The sequence below is a fragment of the Syngnathus typhle genome, linkage group LG6 (assembly GCF_033458585.1).
Source record: "Syngnathus typhle isolate RoL2023-S1 ecotype Sweden linkage group LG6, RoL_Styp_1.0, whole genome shotgun sequence".
Classification (NCBI taxonomy): domain Eukaryota; kingdom Metazoa; phylum Chordata; class Actinopteri; order Syngnathiformes; family Syngnathidae; genus Syngnathus; species Syngnathus typhle.
Window position 1 is genome coordinate 7,724,814 of NC_083743.1, and position 12,992 is coordinate 7,737,805.

General features: G+C 45.8%; 2 protein-coding genes across 10 annotated transcripts; both read left to right on the forward strand.

Annotated features, from left to right (window-relative positions):
- The first annotated feature begins 202 nt into the window (after positions 1 to 202).
- Positions 203 to 6,137, forward strand: srsf7a (serine and arginine rich splicing factor 7a). 5 transcript variants are annotated; one of them, XR_009714574.1, is made up of 9 exons: positions 203 to 441; positions 1,117 to 1,347; positions 1,488 to 1,667; positions 3,235 to 3,330; positions 3,534 to 3,575; positions 3,669 to 3,713; positions 3,878 to 3,976; positions 4,555 to 5,060; positions 5,635 to 6,137. XR_009714574.1 is itself a non-coding variant. In XM_061280098.1 (8 exons), the coding sequence occupies exons 2-8, from the start codon at positions 1,121 to 1,123 to the stop codon at positions 4,646 to 4,648; spliced, it is 783 nt and encodes a 260-aa protein (XP_061136082.1). In that variant the 5' UTR covers positions 203 to 441; positions 1,117 to 1,120; the 3' UTR covers positions 4,649 to 6,137. The 5 variants fall into 5 exon arrangements, 4 of the variants coding, with proteins under 4 accessions (XP_061136082.1, XP_061136083.1, XP_061136085.1 ...); XM_061280098.1 differs by having other exon boundaries at positions 4,555 to 6,137; XM_061280099.1 differs by having other exon boundaries at positions 3,238 to 3,330; positions 4,555 to 6,137.
- A 252-nt stretch (positions 6,138 to 6,389) lies between these two features.
- Positions 6,390 to 12,805, forward strand: LOC133155088 (heterogeneous nuclear ribonucleoprotein L-like). 5 transcript variants are annotated; one of them, XM_061280096.1, is made up of 14 exons: positions 6,391 to 6,567; positions 7,187 to 7,302; positions 7,393 to 7,630; positions 7,707 to 7,792; positions 7,892 to 7,988; positions 8,073 to 8,145; positions 10,042 to 10,074; positions 10,518 to 10,589; positions 10,665 to 10,906; positions 10,982 to 11,103; positions 11,184 to 11,385; positions 11,458 to 11,515; positions 11,921 to 12,031; positions 12,472 to 12,805. In XM_061280096.1, exons 1-14 carry the CDS (start codon positions 6,490 to 6,492, stop codon positions 12,528 to 12,530), a joined length of 1,587 nt encoding a protein of 528 aa, XP_061136080.1. In that variant the 5' UTR covers positions 6,391 to 6,489; the 3' UTR covers positions 12,531 to 12,805. The 5 variants fall into 5 exon arrangements, with proteins under 5 accessions (XP_061136077.1, XP_061136078.1, XP_061136081.1 ...); XM_061280093.1 differs by having other exon boundaries at positions 6,390 to 6,567; positions 10,518 to 10,906; XM_061280094.1 differs by having other exon boundaries at positions 6,390 to 6,567; positions 10,518 to 10,906; positions 11,458 to 11,509.
- Positions 12,806 to 12,992: the final 187 nt, after the last annotated feature.

Here is a 12,992-nt window from a genome sequence, read left to right on the forward strand (position 1 = left end):
CTTCATTTCCATATCGTAAAAAAAACAGTTTATTGATTTGTGTATCGAGATCTGTAGATGTGCCATTCTAATAGTATAATTAGAATAGTCATATAAAATATTTATTTATATTTACTTTTTTTTTTTTTTTACTATTTATTCTGCGTTTGGAATCAGGAAGTACGTCATCATATCAGTGCGCAACTGCGGAAGTGACGTGCCTAATCCCGGATTTTGCCTCCCGGTTAACCCGTATGTCGTAGCACTCACCTCGCTCACCCTCTGCCGGAGTCATGCTTGAAGTCTGATCACGGAATTCAGTGTCTCTTTTTCTTGCGAATCATTCGTCGTGCGCAAGTGCGACCCCGGAGGTTGGAAGAAAAAAGGAGCCTTCCCCAGGCTGGGTGAAACTAATACGGTTCGAAGGTGAATTGGAGATCGTAGACGTGACTGCGGAAGAAGGTAGTAAACGCGCGTGGTCGCCATTGTTGTGGGGCAGGCTGAGCGTGAGGCCTACCACCCGCGCGCAATTCCACGCCAAAAATATTTGATCAAATACCTAATTTTCCGCATTATTAAGACATGCTTATAGAAATTGTGGACGGCAGTGGATTCATTGTTCACTATTTAGCCATTAACTAAATTAACACCGTGATGAATGCCGACGCTTCGTCCGCCATTAACGCACGCGAGTTATATCGTCGCAAGCGCGGGCTGACGGACATTTAGACTGAATTAGTATAAAATAAGCTAAACATAGTCTGTTAAAGCACATCTTTTTTTTTTTAAAAAAAAAATACCGTATGCCCAAAGTATCATTTTATTTATAGTCAGATCTAGTCACCAGCCAAAATAGCGCTACTTAAATGGTAGCATGCTCATGGCGTCAAAACGTGTTCGATTACGTTTTTGTTTACAGTTTGCATATCCTTTCTAATAAAGTAGTAACATTTTAATATTTTAATTCATTGTGGGACTAAACATATGACTTAATGTATTTATATTTAAACTAAATAACTCTGTCTATAATTTGTTCCACCAACCCCTAAAAAAATCATATTTGTTGCATGCTGTATGTAGTGATATGTGACTTTGTGTTAATAGCTGCTATTGTATCATTTCCTTCCCTACCTGCAGCCAAATGTCGTCCTACTATTCGTCGTCCCGTAGTTCGTCACGGGCCACTGACTGCAAAGTCTATGTGGGTGACCTGGGCAATGGTGCTGCCAAGGGGGAGTTGGAGCGGGCCTTCAGCTACTACGGTCCACTGAGGACCGTCTGGGTGGCCAGGAACCCACCGGGTTTTGCTTTTGTTGAGTTTGAGGACCCAAGAGATGCTGAAGATGCTGTGAAAGGCATGGATGGAAAGTGAGTATATTTTTTCAAGTTTCAAGATAAGTTCCGTGAACATGTGTTTAAGGGCATAAAATTAATTGCAGATCTGATCAGAATGTACGATAGGAATATTGAGTTGAATTGTGTCTAAATGGGCCTATTGTTGTCCACAGGCTCCTGTGTGGCTCACGTGTACGCGTTGAGATGTCAACGGGCATGTCCAGAAAGGGCCGGGGACGCCCCAGCCGGCGCCAATTCGACCCGAACGACCGCTGCTACCAGTGTGGCGACCGCGGCCATTACGCCTATGACTGCTACCGCTTCAGCAAGCGAGGAGGAGGCCGTCGTAGCAGGTAATGGCGTATGGACTGTGTGAAGCTCCTGTAGAAATCCCTCTAAACCAGGCATGTCAAACATACGGCCCGCGGGCCGGACCCGGCCCGTTGGATGATTTGATCCGGCCCGTCATAAATTTCTGAGTATGTCAAAAAAAGAAGCGAGTCACTAGCTCATTTCTATCAAAAGTTATGATTCTTTAAAATAAATACAACTCAAATGCTCCCTCCGGCCGCTAGAGGGCAGTAAATGTGTAAAAGAGCTCACGTCCACCATGCGGCACTGACACGAGTTAGTACCAGGAAATAAACATTCGCTGGTTAAGCAGAGGTGTAGTACTCAAGCGCTTCTTTGAGCTACGAGGCAAAATTGTGGGAGACGCAGCTATCCAGCGGTGGCACCACGCACTTCTCATGTCTCACAGCTGTGCGTCCGAAGGCACCGGATCGTCCCGATTTGGATAAATATAAAGACAACATAACAGATTTGCTGCGAGAGTTTGAGCGGAGGTTTCAGGTTTTCAGTGAACTTGAGAACAAGTTCGGCTTTTTTCGCTCGCCATTTACAGTGAAGCCTTCTGGTGTGCCAGCTGACATTCAGCTCGAGCTTATTGACTTGCAGTGCGATTCCGCTATGAAGGATACATTTGGGTCCGTGGGATTGGATACGTTTTATCAGTATCTTGTGCCAGGTTACCCCAAATTAACAGCCATGGCTGCAAAGGTTCTCTCCATGTTTGAGACTACTTATCTTTGTGAACAGGTGTTCTCCGTGATGAACTATAATAAAACAAAGCAGCGCTCAAAGTTAACAAATGAACACTTGAATGACATTGTTAAATGTGCTGCTACTCAGGATTTGACACCTGATATCGACGCACTTGTAAAAGCAAAAAATGCCAAGTTTCAGGAGCCAGCAGCAGCAAGTAGACTGCAGGAGTGCAGTGAGAGAGAAAAAAGTGTGATGACACGACATTTGTTTGCACGCATGAATAGAAATCATTAAAAATAAGATTAATCTGGTTTCATATTAAAGACAATTAATATTGTGCAGTATATTCTCAGCTTCAGTAGGCCCAGCCTAGTAGTTTGAGCTGATGTAGTCTAATCTTATTGCCCATGCACTGCTAAAACCTTTATTTTGTAATTTTATTTATTATTATTTCAAAGCAGTATGACAATTAAGGCAAAACATTTTTTTTTTATAGCTCCCACTTGAGTTTGTTTAGTGTGGTGAGTTGGTTCAGGTGTAAAACTGCATTCACTCAACTGTTAAAATAAACCAGTTGTTAACACATTCAATGCCAAACATGAAAATCATTTTTTTTCTCCATTGTTTGTGAATAAATGTGTTATGCTTAGAAAAGATCCCTTGTCATCCGTGATTATAATATGTAGGGTAGGCTACAAATGTAGGCTGAATGATAAAGCATAGTACTGAAAAACAAAGCTAAATAGTTGGAGTTGACATTCTTTTACTGATCCGGCCCACCTGAGAAAAGAAACTCTGGATCCGGCCCCAGAGCCAAACTAAGTTTGACATGCCTGCTCTAAACATTGTTAACCCAAACATTGTCTCCCACAGCAGGTCTCGTTCCCGCTCTCGGTCACGATCCAGGTCCCGTTCTCGTGGACGTCGCTACCGATCTCGTTCTCACTCTCGCAGCCATAGCCGCAGCAGGTAAGATGGGTTTCTGTGACCTTAGATTCCTCATACTAATCCTAACTACTTGATTATTTTTACCTGAATGAGTCTTTGGCTTGCTTAAGAGGCAGAGTTGGGTATTTACAGTGCACTGAGAGATAAAGATACTATCGTCTTACTTTTTACAACTTTATTTTGAAGTGAGCCTCATTTGAGTCCCCCCCCCTCCTTATTTCCAGGAGCCGTCGCCGCTCTCCATCCTACCCAAGGCGCAGAAGCAGGTAAGAGAGACTGGGCTGCCCTGATCACATCAAATTTTGAATGTGCTCCCGCCACAGCTGTGATTATTCAACTTCTTGTCTGTGCTACATCAGGTCTGGCTCCCCGCCCCGCTCCAAGTCCAGGACTCCGATAAGAAGGTATGCTCTCAAATTTCTGCAAGCTTTGAATGAGCGGGTCCGTCTAATTTAAAAATTGTGGCCCTGAGTACAAATGTTTGTGTGCCACTTGAGCTAAACTTTGTCTTTGAATTTTTGCACTGGATTTAGTGAAGTATAAAATGTATGCGTCTTTTTCTTTCCAGTCGCTCCAGGTCTCGTTCTCGGTCCAGATCCGTACCAAGAGGGCGCTCCGCTTCCCGTTCTCGCTCTCGATCACCCTCGGCCAATCACAAGAGGAACAGGTAGGCGACCAATTTCTTGTTCTCGCACATAGGCCCATCTCGTAACATTTAGTCCCGCCTAGTCCGGCAAGTAACACTTGGCAGGAAGGAGCACAAGGTGGTTCTAGACGATTCCGTCATATCGCAGCTGGAGTCACATCGGTTGAGTTCTAGGAGGTCTTTCGCGCTCCTAGTCACAGCTTCAGGCAAGTGCGTTGACCAGACCAGATCTTCCTTCCGAATCGCCATCGTTGTCCACGCCGATACAAGCGACCGGTGGACCCTGAACCGTCAGCCCGAACTCATCTGAATCTTCCACCTCTGCTGTCAGCCATGTTGGCGTGGCAGGGGAATAGAGGACCGCAACCGGAGGCTTGTGCAAGGTGTAGGGCCGAAAACGTAAAGATGATCAAAGAGCGTGTCAACTGTTGTTCTCGTGCTTCGCTAAATGAATTTGGTTAATTTAAATGTTATACATGCTTTCAATTGGGGGGGAAATCCGGCCCTAGTGTGGCTGAATAAATTTAAATGCAGAGCTGCAGCTAGATTTGAGCATCTTTGCCGCACAGTTTTGTTTATTTTTCATATTTTCTTTGAAGTGTGTGCTGGGAGCTGCGCACTGCGCTGACACTACAGCTGATCCCAGGCCCAGGGTCTGCCAGCTGGCGGTGTGTACATCCTGCGGGAGGGTGACTAAGCGCTGACCTGAGATCAGCCTTCGCCTGGCGTTAGACAGCGAGAACCTCCCCCCGCGCAGTGAATGGGTGACCGTCTGGCCGACCGACGCACACGCTCAGACGAGATCAGCCCGTGCACTCTTACGACTGTTCTCCTAGAGTCACCCAAGGCCGCCAGCCAGCCGGCAGATCTACCAGAGCGCCGACACGAACAATTCAGAGTTCGACCATTTAAAATCCATTACCTACCTACCAGACCCCCTACTACTACTACTACCTACCTACCAGAGCTCTGCGGCCTCTGTCTTAGCTTCTGAAAATGAGAGCGAGCTGACCAGAGATCAGTCTACAAGAGCGTAGTCATCCGTCCTTCAGTGCTTTCATCCTTCGCTTCTCTGTACTTGTTGTTTCTGCCAGTGTCTCCAAAGGTAACGACAACCCCCCTACTCCCCCACCCCATCCTCTCTATCTACCCCCATTCCTCACATGACAAGCTCTATTTTATGGTCAAAGCAAATCCACAGACTTGATGTACAGTGGGGACATGGGTGGCGACCAAGTAAAAAGTTAAGAATGAGCATGCTCGCGTGAGTGCTGTGAGTGTGTGTGTTGTCTCGGAGGAGCGTATGTGTTACATGGGCAGAAAGGTTCATCTGAAGCCAGAGGTGCTGAAGGCCAACCAGACAGGTTGTCCTTTTCCTACCCTTTCGCATCAAGGACTCTAGTAAGCCGGTGAAGGGCATTGCTGCAATTTTGTCCTAAGAGCACAAGATGTCACCCACTTTTTTAGTAGTGAGGTGATAGATCGGTTTTACTTAGCACTGAGGACGCCATTATTCATTTCTCATTTTAGACCTGGGCCATGACATGTAACCCAGCAAGTTACTCCTGACAAGTTGTTCAAATGACAGTGGAGTGAGTGTTGTCGTGTGAGGGCGGCGGTTGTTTTCGACCTTCCTGTCTCCCCTACAGCGAACTGACTCCTCCGTTTTTCTGTTTCAGTCGTTCCCGTTCAGCAAGTCAAAACCGAAGTCCAACACCGGCCGCCAACTGAGTGAAGAACAAAGCTACTCCAACGTCCGTTTTACAACAGCCCGCCACATTTTCCATGTCAGGTTGTTTCATTTCTATAGACAATGTGCAGGTTCAGAGGTCAATATCCTCTTGTCTTTAATGTCTTTGTTTTGTTTCAAGCGATATATTGGAGTGGACTTTTAACCAATTTGAAGACTTTGAGGGTCTAGTGTCTAACATACTTTGAATCAACCATTCACGAGGCAGATAATCACGGCCTGCTGTTTTTCATGAATAACATTTTCTGTGCTGCACTGCCCCCTCGACTTAAAACGTTTATGCGCAAAATAGATTTCATGTTTTTGTCTTTTTTTTTTTTTTCCTGTGTTTTATAATTTTGAATTTGATTTTGGGAGAGGAAGGGCTGCTTGAACAGTTGTTTCTATTTACACATTGGCAGTTTCGTTTTTAAATAAATCTCTCCAACACAACTCCATGGCTATTTGTTTTTCAAGACATTAACCAGAAAACTGACAACCATTCTGTCTTCATCAGAAAAATCATTACAAGATGCTGGACTTGAGTTATCGCGATTTGTTGCAAATTGGATAAACATGCACTTTTCGCCACAGAAATAGAACAAAAGTACAGAGGAGACGTCTCGCTTTGGAATATTGACATTCTATTGGATATGGCTTGGATGACGTAAACGATTGAACGCAGTGTCCGCCTATCAGACATGCCAATGTGGGAGGGACAAAGGCCGGAAAGAGAAACCCCGGAGTTGATCGTCCTCTTCCTAGCTTTGACGATTAGCCACCAGCCTTTTTAAACCACGAAAACATGTCAGCACCGGCGGGTCGATATTATAGTGAGGATGGTAGGGCGACCAAAAGGCAGAAAACTGATGGAATGTCAACGGTGAGCATTTGGATCTTTGTGAGATTCGGATTGCTCACACCACGTGAGCAATGCAAGCTTGCTAGCTGCAAAAATACGAACGCAGCTTTGCACAGACTGTCTTGAATTGTTTTTGTTTTATTTTTGCTTCCGGCTATGATTAACGTATCTTTCAAATTTCCGTATGGCAAGAAAAACTGCTAATGTGCACCACATATAGCTCAGTAAGTTGTTATATGTATGTCGAAATGGCGGCATTTCGGGCGTTTTGACCCGCTAGGCCTACCAGAAACTGCTTTGTTCTCCGCCGGTAGCTACGTAAGCTTTAGCTATCCGTTATGCTAACATGTAACTATTTATCCAATATTTACATGATTTGCTACATTTATTTCTATGCAAGTGTTACTCTACTCTTAACATTTAATACAGCTCTTGCCTCATTTCATCGTACATTATCTATTTCGTTTATAGAGTTTGCCCCACTACTGCTTAGTAATGCTACAATTTAATCAAACATCACCGTGGCTAGATTAGACGCCCCCCTGTTTTAACATTAAGTTGTTCAAAACCTATCGTATGAAAAGCAAATACAGAACTTTCCAATCGCCCGTATATACCACATGGACTATTTCTGCAATAGGGCTACGAAGATCCCCACAAGACTCTTCCATCTGTAGTGGTGCATGTACGAGGTCTGGTTGATGGTGTTACAGAATCAGACCTAACGGAGGCCCTGCAAGAGTTTGGAGCCATCAGGTGAAGAAACCTCCTTAAGTTTTGTGTACTAATCGGACCCTGATGCTGAAACAATTACAAAATATCTTTTTACTCCTCTCATTTTACAAGCTATGTCGTGCTGATGCCCAAGAAGCGTCAGGCACTGGTGGAGTACGAGGACATGAACGGCTCATCCACGGCTGTGACCTATGCTGCTGACAACCAGGTGTACATCGCCAACCACCAGGCCTTCATCAACTTTTCCACCAGCCAGAAGATCTCTAGGCCTGGTGACTCTGATGACTCGAGGAGTGTCAACAACATACTGTTGCTCACAATCATGAACCCCATCTACCCCATCACAACGGTGAGTAAGTCAAAATAAAAGATTTGGCATAACCTCTGCTCCCCCCCCTATAGCACATATCTCTTTTTCTCTACAGGAGGTACTCTACACCATTTGTAACAACTGTGGCCCCGTCCACAGAATTGTCATCTTTAGGAAGAACGGTGTGCAAGCCATGGTGGAATATCCTTTCAAAGAGAGAGAGAGGGGGGCTGAGGCAGTCTTGTGATTCCAATGGCGTTACACTTTCATGACGGCTTGATATCTTAACTTCTATGTCACGTTTGACTCTGTGCAAAGCGCCCAGCGAGCCAAAGCATCTCTCAACGGAGCCGACATCTACTCTGGATGCTGCACGCTGAAGATCGAATACGCCAAGGTACAGCTGCTGGACTCGTACACTCAAATAATACGTCCTTAAAAAATTACTTACATAACGTGCCATTGCGTTTTGTTCCATCAGCCCACCCGGTTGAATGTGTTCAAGAATGATCAGGACACTTGGGACTACACTAATCCTAATTTGGGTGGACCAGGTAACACCTTACACAAACGATGTTTTTCAAAAACTTGCTTAGTACAAACACAAATGACTTGTATCACAATGTCAACGCCGCCATGTGTCACACAAGTAGTTCCCGCGTGATGTGGGCACACAACATCTACATCCTCAACTCGAAACACTGCTGTGATATCACTTGAGTATAAAACCACAATTAGCTTGCGGCTGTGTGGCGGGAATGTCAGGAATGCTGGTTTGTCGCGGAAACTGCAATAATGTGTCATTTGCAACCGGTGTTTTGACATCGTTTGTTCTGTTTGGCCAACCTGAACAATGTCTGCTGCTTCAGTGGTTTAAGTATAACCTCCCAAGTAACAAAACCCCAACATAAACCTTTTGTTGCATAGTAGGTGTTGTTGAAGTGCTCTTAAAAAAAAAAATTAGTCAATACCTGCTTTTATGATTGAGTAATGTTTTACAGACCTCTTAACACAATTCTAACTTGTTTATAAAATTGTCCCAATCCATGAAATTTCAACGCTAACAGTAAATTTGGTAAATCAGATGGAGTCAGTTTGCTCCCTTGATTGAACAAAGCATTGCTGTTTAAAAATCGTTTGTGTGTGTGTGCGCGCATGAGTAAAAAAAAAAAGCAAAAAGAAAATTTGTATGGATGGTCCTGAGAGATCTTACTATTTCAAATTCATGGCGTTATTTATATATTTAATCTCTACGAGGCACTTTGCATTCTTGTGCACACAGCCGCAGCTTGTCCAATGTGCACTTCGATCTTTAACATTTTTTCCCCCCCCCTCCTTGAATCCTTTTCTGGAAACACAACTGATCCCGACTATTATACACGGGCACAAATGCGCGAAAGTCACAGAAGGGGAGTGGCAGACACACGCTGACATCACTGCCGCCACAGAGGACATAGCCCCTCTCACACCCCCTCAATCAAGACTGCGTAGGACTTTATTTACCATCACTTGCCGCTCCACCCCGGAGCGCCACAACAGCGCACATGTCTAGAAGGCGCCGAGCTACGCTTGGTCCCAGACACACCGAGGCGCTCCAAAAGCTTCAACACCGCACCCTCCACCACCACCTTCAATCATCATCATCATCACCACCACCACCACCCCAAAATGGAGCCTGATACCAGTGAGGACAACACACCCACCCAAAACAAACAAAAAGGCCACACTGATGCGCCAACAGCACCACACACCGCAACTGATCCAAGCACGGAGCTCCGACTGATGAAGACACTGCTGACAACACCAGCACCAGAACAGAACACGCAGGCCCATTTCCGCTGACTCCGCCTTGTCCTTCTCTACATTCCTCCTTGTATCGATGCTTTGTCTCCCATCTTTCAGAGTCTAGAAGCTGGCTAAGTCCTCCCGCCCGTGTGAGGCCGCGTTGCCTCGGGGGCTGGCCAATCCCTTAAGCGGACTGTTCCAAAAAGGGAACCAAAAGGCGGACCTGCCTGAAAGTGGGACCGGGCGGCGCTGGTTAAGGCGCCGAGGTGGCCAGTTGTATCTATCTCCCTCCGCAAAAGAGGCTATGGGTGTGCGATGAAATGAGTAATGGAGTGGTGAAGCCACCGCAGCCTTCCTTCCTCTGTGTGTGCGCATGCAGTAAGTAACACCAGAAGCCTCCTCAGCACCCAACATGGCCACACCTCACTTTTTTTACACTCTCTGGACTGCCAGCAATTCAGTGTTGAGACTCCCCTTTCTCTTGACGCCACGTGTCAAGCTTGTAGCCGAGGTCCTGGAAGGGAAGGCCTCACCCAGGCTGTCGCCACACTTTACTGCCAGTTTTTAAGTGAAGCCCGCTCCCTCTCCCACCCTCTGTGCTAACATTGTGACCATGTAACATGGCCTCCTCTCTGAATGTGTGTGATTATTGTTTACCCGTGCAGATGGTGACGTGGATGGCAATGGGAGCAACGCAGGTGTGTTTCCTTTCTCCGAAGTACTAGTATTTGTCTTGCCCTCGATTGACAGTTTGAACTCACCCCTGGGTACTTCTACCAATCTGTGTGCCCCCTCCACAATAAAGGCTTCGTCTGCCAACCTTATTTTAAAGTGGACAGTTTAAGAAACAAAATTTACTTACGCGGCGGGGGTCTCTGTTGTGTCCTGTGACACACGCATTGGTGCACCCCGGAGTAGAGTGGGCAGAATAAATAGTGGCCCATTTTCCTGGGACAGGGAATTCTTGATCCTCGGGCTATGTTTACCAAAGGCATGTTACTCTTTTTTTTGTTTTTTTATGTATTATTTTTAATAACACTTGTCATATCGCGTAAGAGTCATTGTGCGTTTGTTTTTGTTGGTGTGCGTCAAGTTCCCCCCCCTTGGGCTACCCCAAGCCGTAATATTTGTTTCTCCTTAGACGACATGACTGCCAACCCCAACAAGCGTCAGCGCCAGCCCGCTCTGCTGGGTGACCACCCGCCAGAATACAGTAAGACAATTGAAATTCAATTGTTGATCAGTCGCAATGTCGAAGTCTCTCAGCAGCTCACTGCGTTACCAACAGGTGGTTACCATGGCTACGACGAGAGCTACGGTTCCTCGCCCTACGAGAACCGCCGCATGGGACCTCCAATGCGAGGTCGCAGTAGAAACTATGGACCCAGCTACGGCCCCCCGCCCCCTCCCCCCGGCGAGTATGGTGCCCACGCAGACTCACCGGTGGTCATGGCGTATGGACTGGACCCCGTCAAGATGAACGCCGACCGTGTTTTCAACATATTCTGTTTGTATGGCAACGTAGAGCGGGTCAGTACACATTTAAAAACCACAAGAAATGTGTAGAACAAATGATTTATTGAGCCCCTGAATGTAACTTCACAGGTGAAGTTTATGAAGAGTAAACCAGGCGCCGCCATGGTGGAGATGGGCGACTGCTACGCCGTGGACCGCGCCATCACGCACCTCAACAGCAACTTCTTGTTTGCGCAGAAGCTCAACGTGTGGTGAGTGGACACTCGCTTGTTGGCGTAAAGTGATTGCATCACGCGGGATGTGTGACCTCCCTATGATTCCTTGGGCGCAGCGTTTCCAAGCAGCAGGCCATCGTGCCGGGCCAGTGCTACGAGCTGGAGGATGGCTCCAGCAGCTTCAAGGACTTCCACGGCTCCAGGAACAACCGCTTCACGTCACCCGAGCAGGCGGCCAAGAACCGCATCCAGCACCCCAGCAACGTGCTGCACTTCTTCAACGCCCAGCCCGATGTTACTCCAGAGATATTCTCCCAGGTGAGGGCCAAAACAATACAACTACCTTGTTGAGGAATTCAGCTAGATTTACTGAACTTTTTCCCATTACAGATCTGTGAGGACCTCGGCGTCAAGGGCCCCATCAACGTCAAAATGTTCACAGGCAAGAGTAAGATGTTATCGTGGTTGTTTAGATTAGCACCTAGCGCTAATGCAATGCTACCAATGCAATCTTGACACAGTTGACACACAAGCCCCAAACAAGAAAAAGGTATGAATACCAACACAATGATCTGCATTGAGCACAAGTGATATACTCGCTGGGACATGTCATGTTGGATAATTGGCAACAATTGGGTACACGGGTTATTTGTACCTTTTGCCATCCAGTGGAAGAGAATCTGTCTGTCACTACACCGCTGGCAAATATAGAAACAATAATTTATTATTAGTGAATAAATTCGATTAAAAGAATAAAGAGCCAGTGATAGTGTAATCAGAAACATATCTAGCAATCCAAATGGATCTTTTTATTATTGTATTTCCCCCTCCCATTTCTGTTTTTGTCCACCAGGCGGCGCTCCTTCGAGCGACCGCAGTGCTTCGGGCTTGCTGGAATGGGAATCTATCAATGATGCCATGGAAGCTCTCGCCTTGATGAATCACTACCAGATGAAGAACGCAAGTATGTAGTCAACCTCTTTTTCCACACGTTTGGCCAAGGGTGGCACAGTGACACACTGGTTAGCACGTCCGCCTCACAGCTAGGAAGGAGTGGGTTCGATTCCTCCTCCGGCCCTCCCTGTGTGGAGTTTGCATGTTCTCCCTGTACCTGTGTGGGTTTTCACCGGGTCTTCCGGTTTCCTCCCACATTTCAAAAACATGCCCGTAGATGTGAGTGCGGATGGTTGTTCGTATCCCCCGCTTTACTGCCCGATGACAGCCCGCGATCCCCGTGGGGGACAAGCGGTACAGATAATGGATGGCTGTTTAACCAAGTACAGGTTCTCTCAAATTATGAGGAAGATCCATATAAGAAGAGTTTAGTTTTGTGACATGTTTGTCAACCTCTAATAAAAAGCTGACTCTGACTAGCAACTGATACCCAACTTTTTCTTGTTCCAGCCGGCCCGTACCCGTACACCCTCAAGCTGTGCTTTTCCACCGTTCAACACGCCAACTGAAGAGCTTTGGGTCTCAAGTTGTTGTGATGCAGTTGGTGCAAAAATCTTTCAGTAAAAAAATGTTCATATCTGCAGTTGTCCTTTTGTTTGTTGCTTATTCGCTCTCTGCTTTTGGTGAGAGATGGATTTTAGGATTTACAGTGTGCTTTTCATTGTGAGCATTTATTTTAACCATCTTTTTTATATATATATACATATATATAATTGCCACGTCTCAAGTTTGGCTTAATGTAATTGTTTTGTTGTAAAAAAATTAAACATGTGGCTGAAACAAGTGTGTTTGTTGCCAAGTGTTTTAAATGAAAGTCCAAGGATGTTTTCAAAACAGGAGCTAACTTATTTACAAATTCGATATACTGTAACTCACTACAATCAAAGAATTGTCGTCAGAAATGCAACCACACTATGATAATGCAAACTCAGTTCTAATATAGTATTGGACATTGATATCAAAGTTAAATA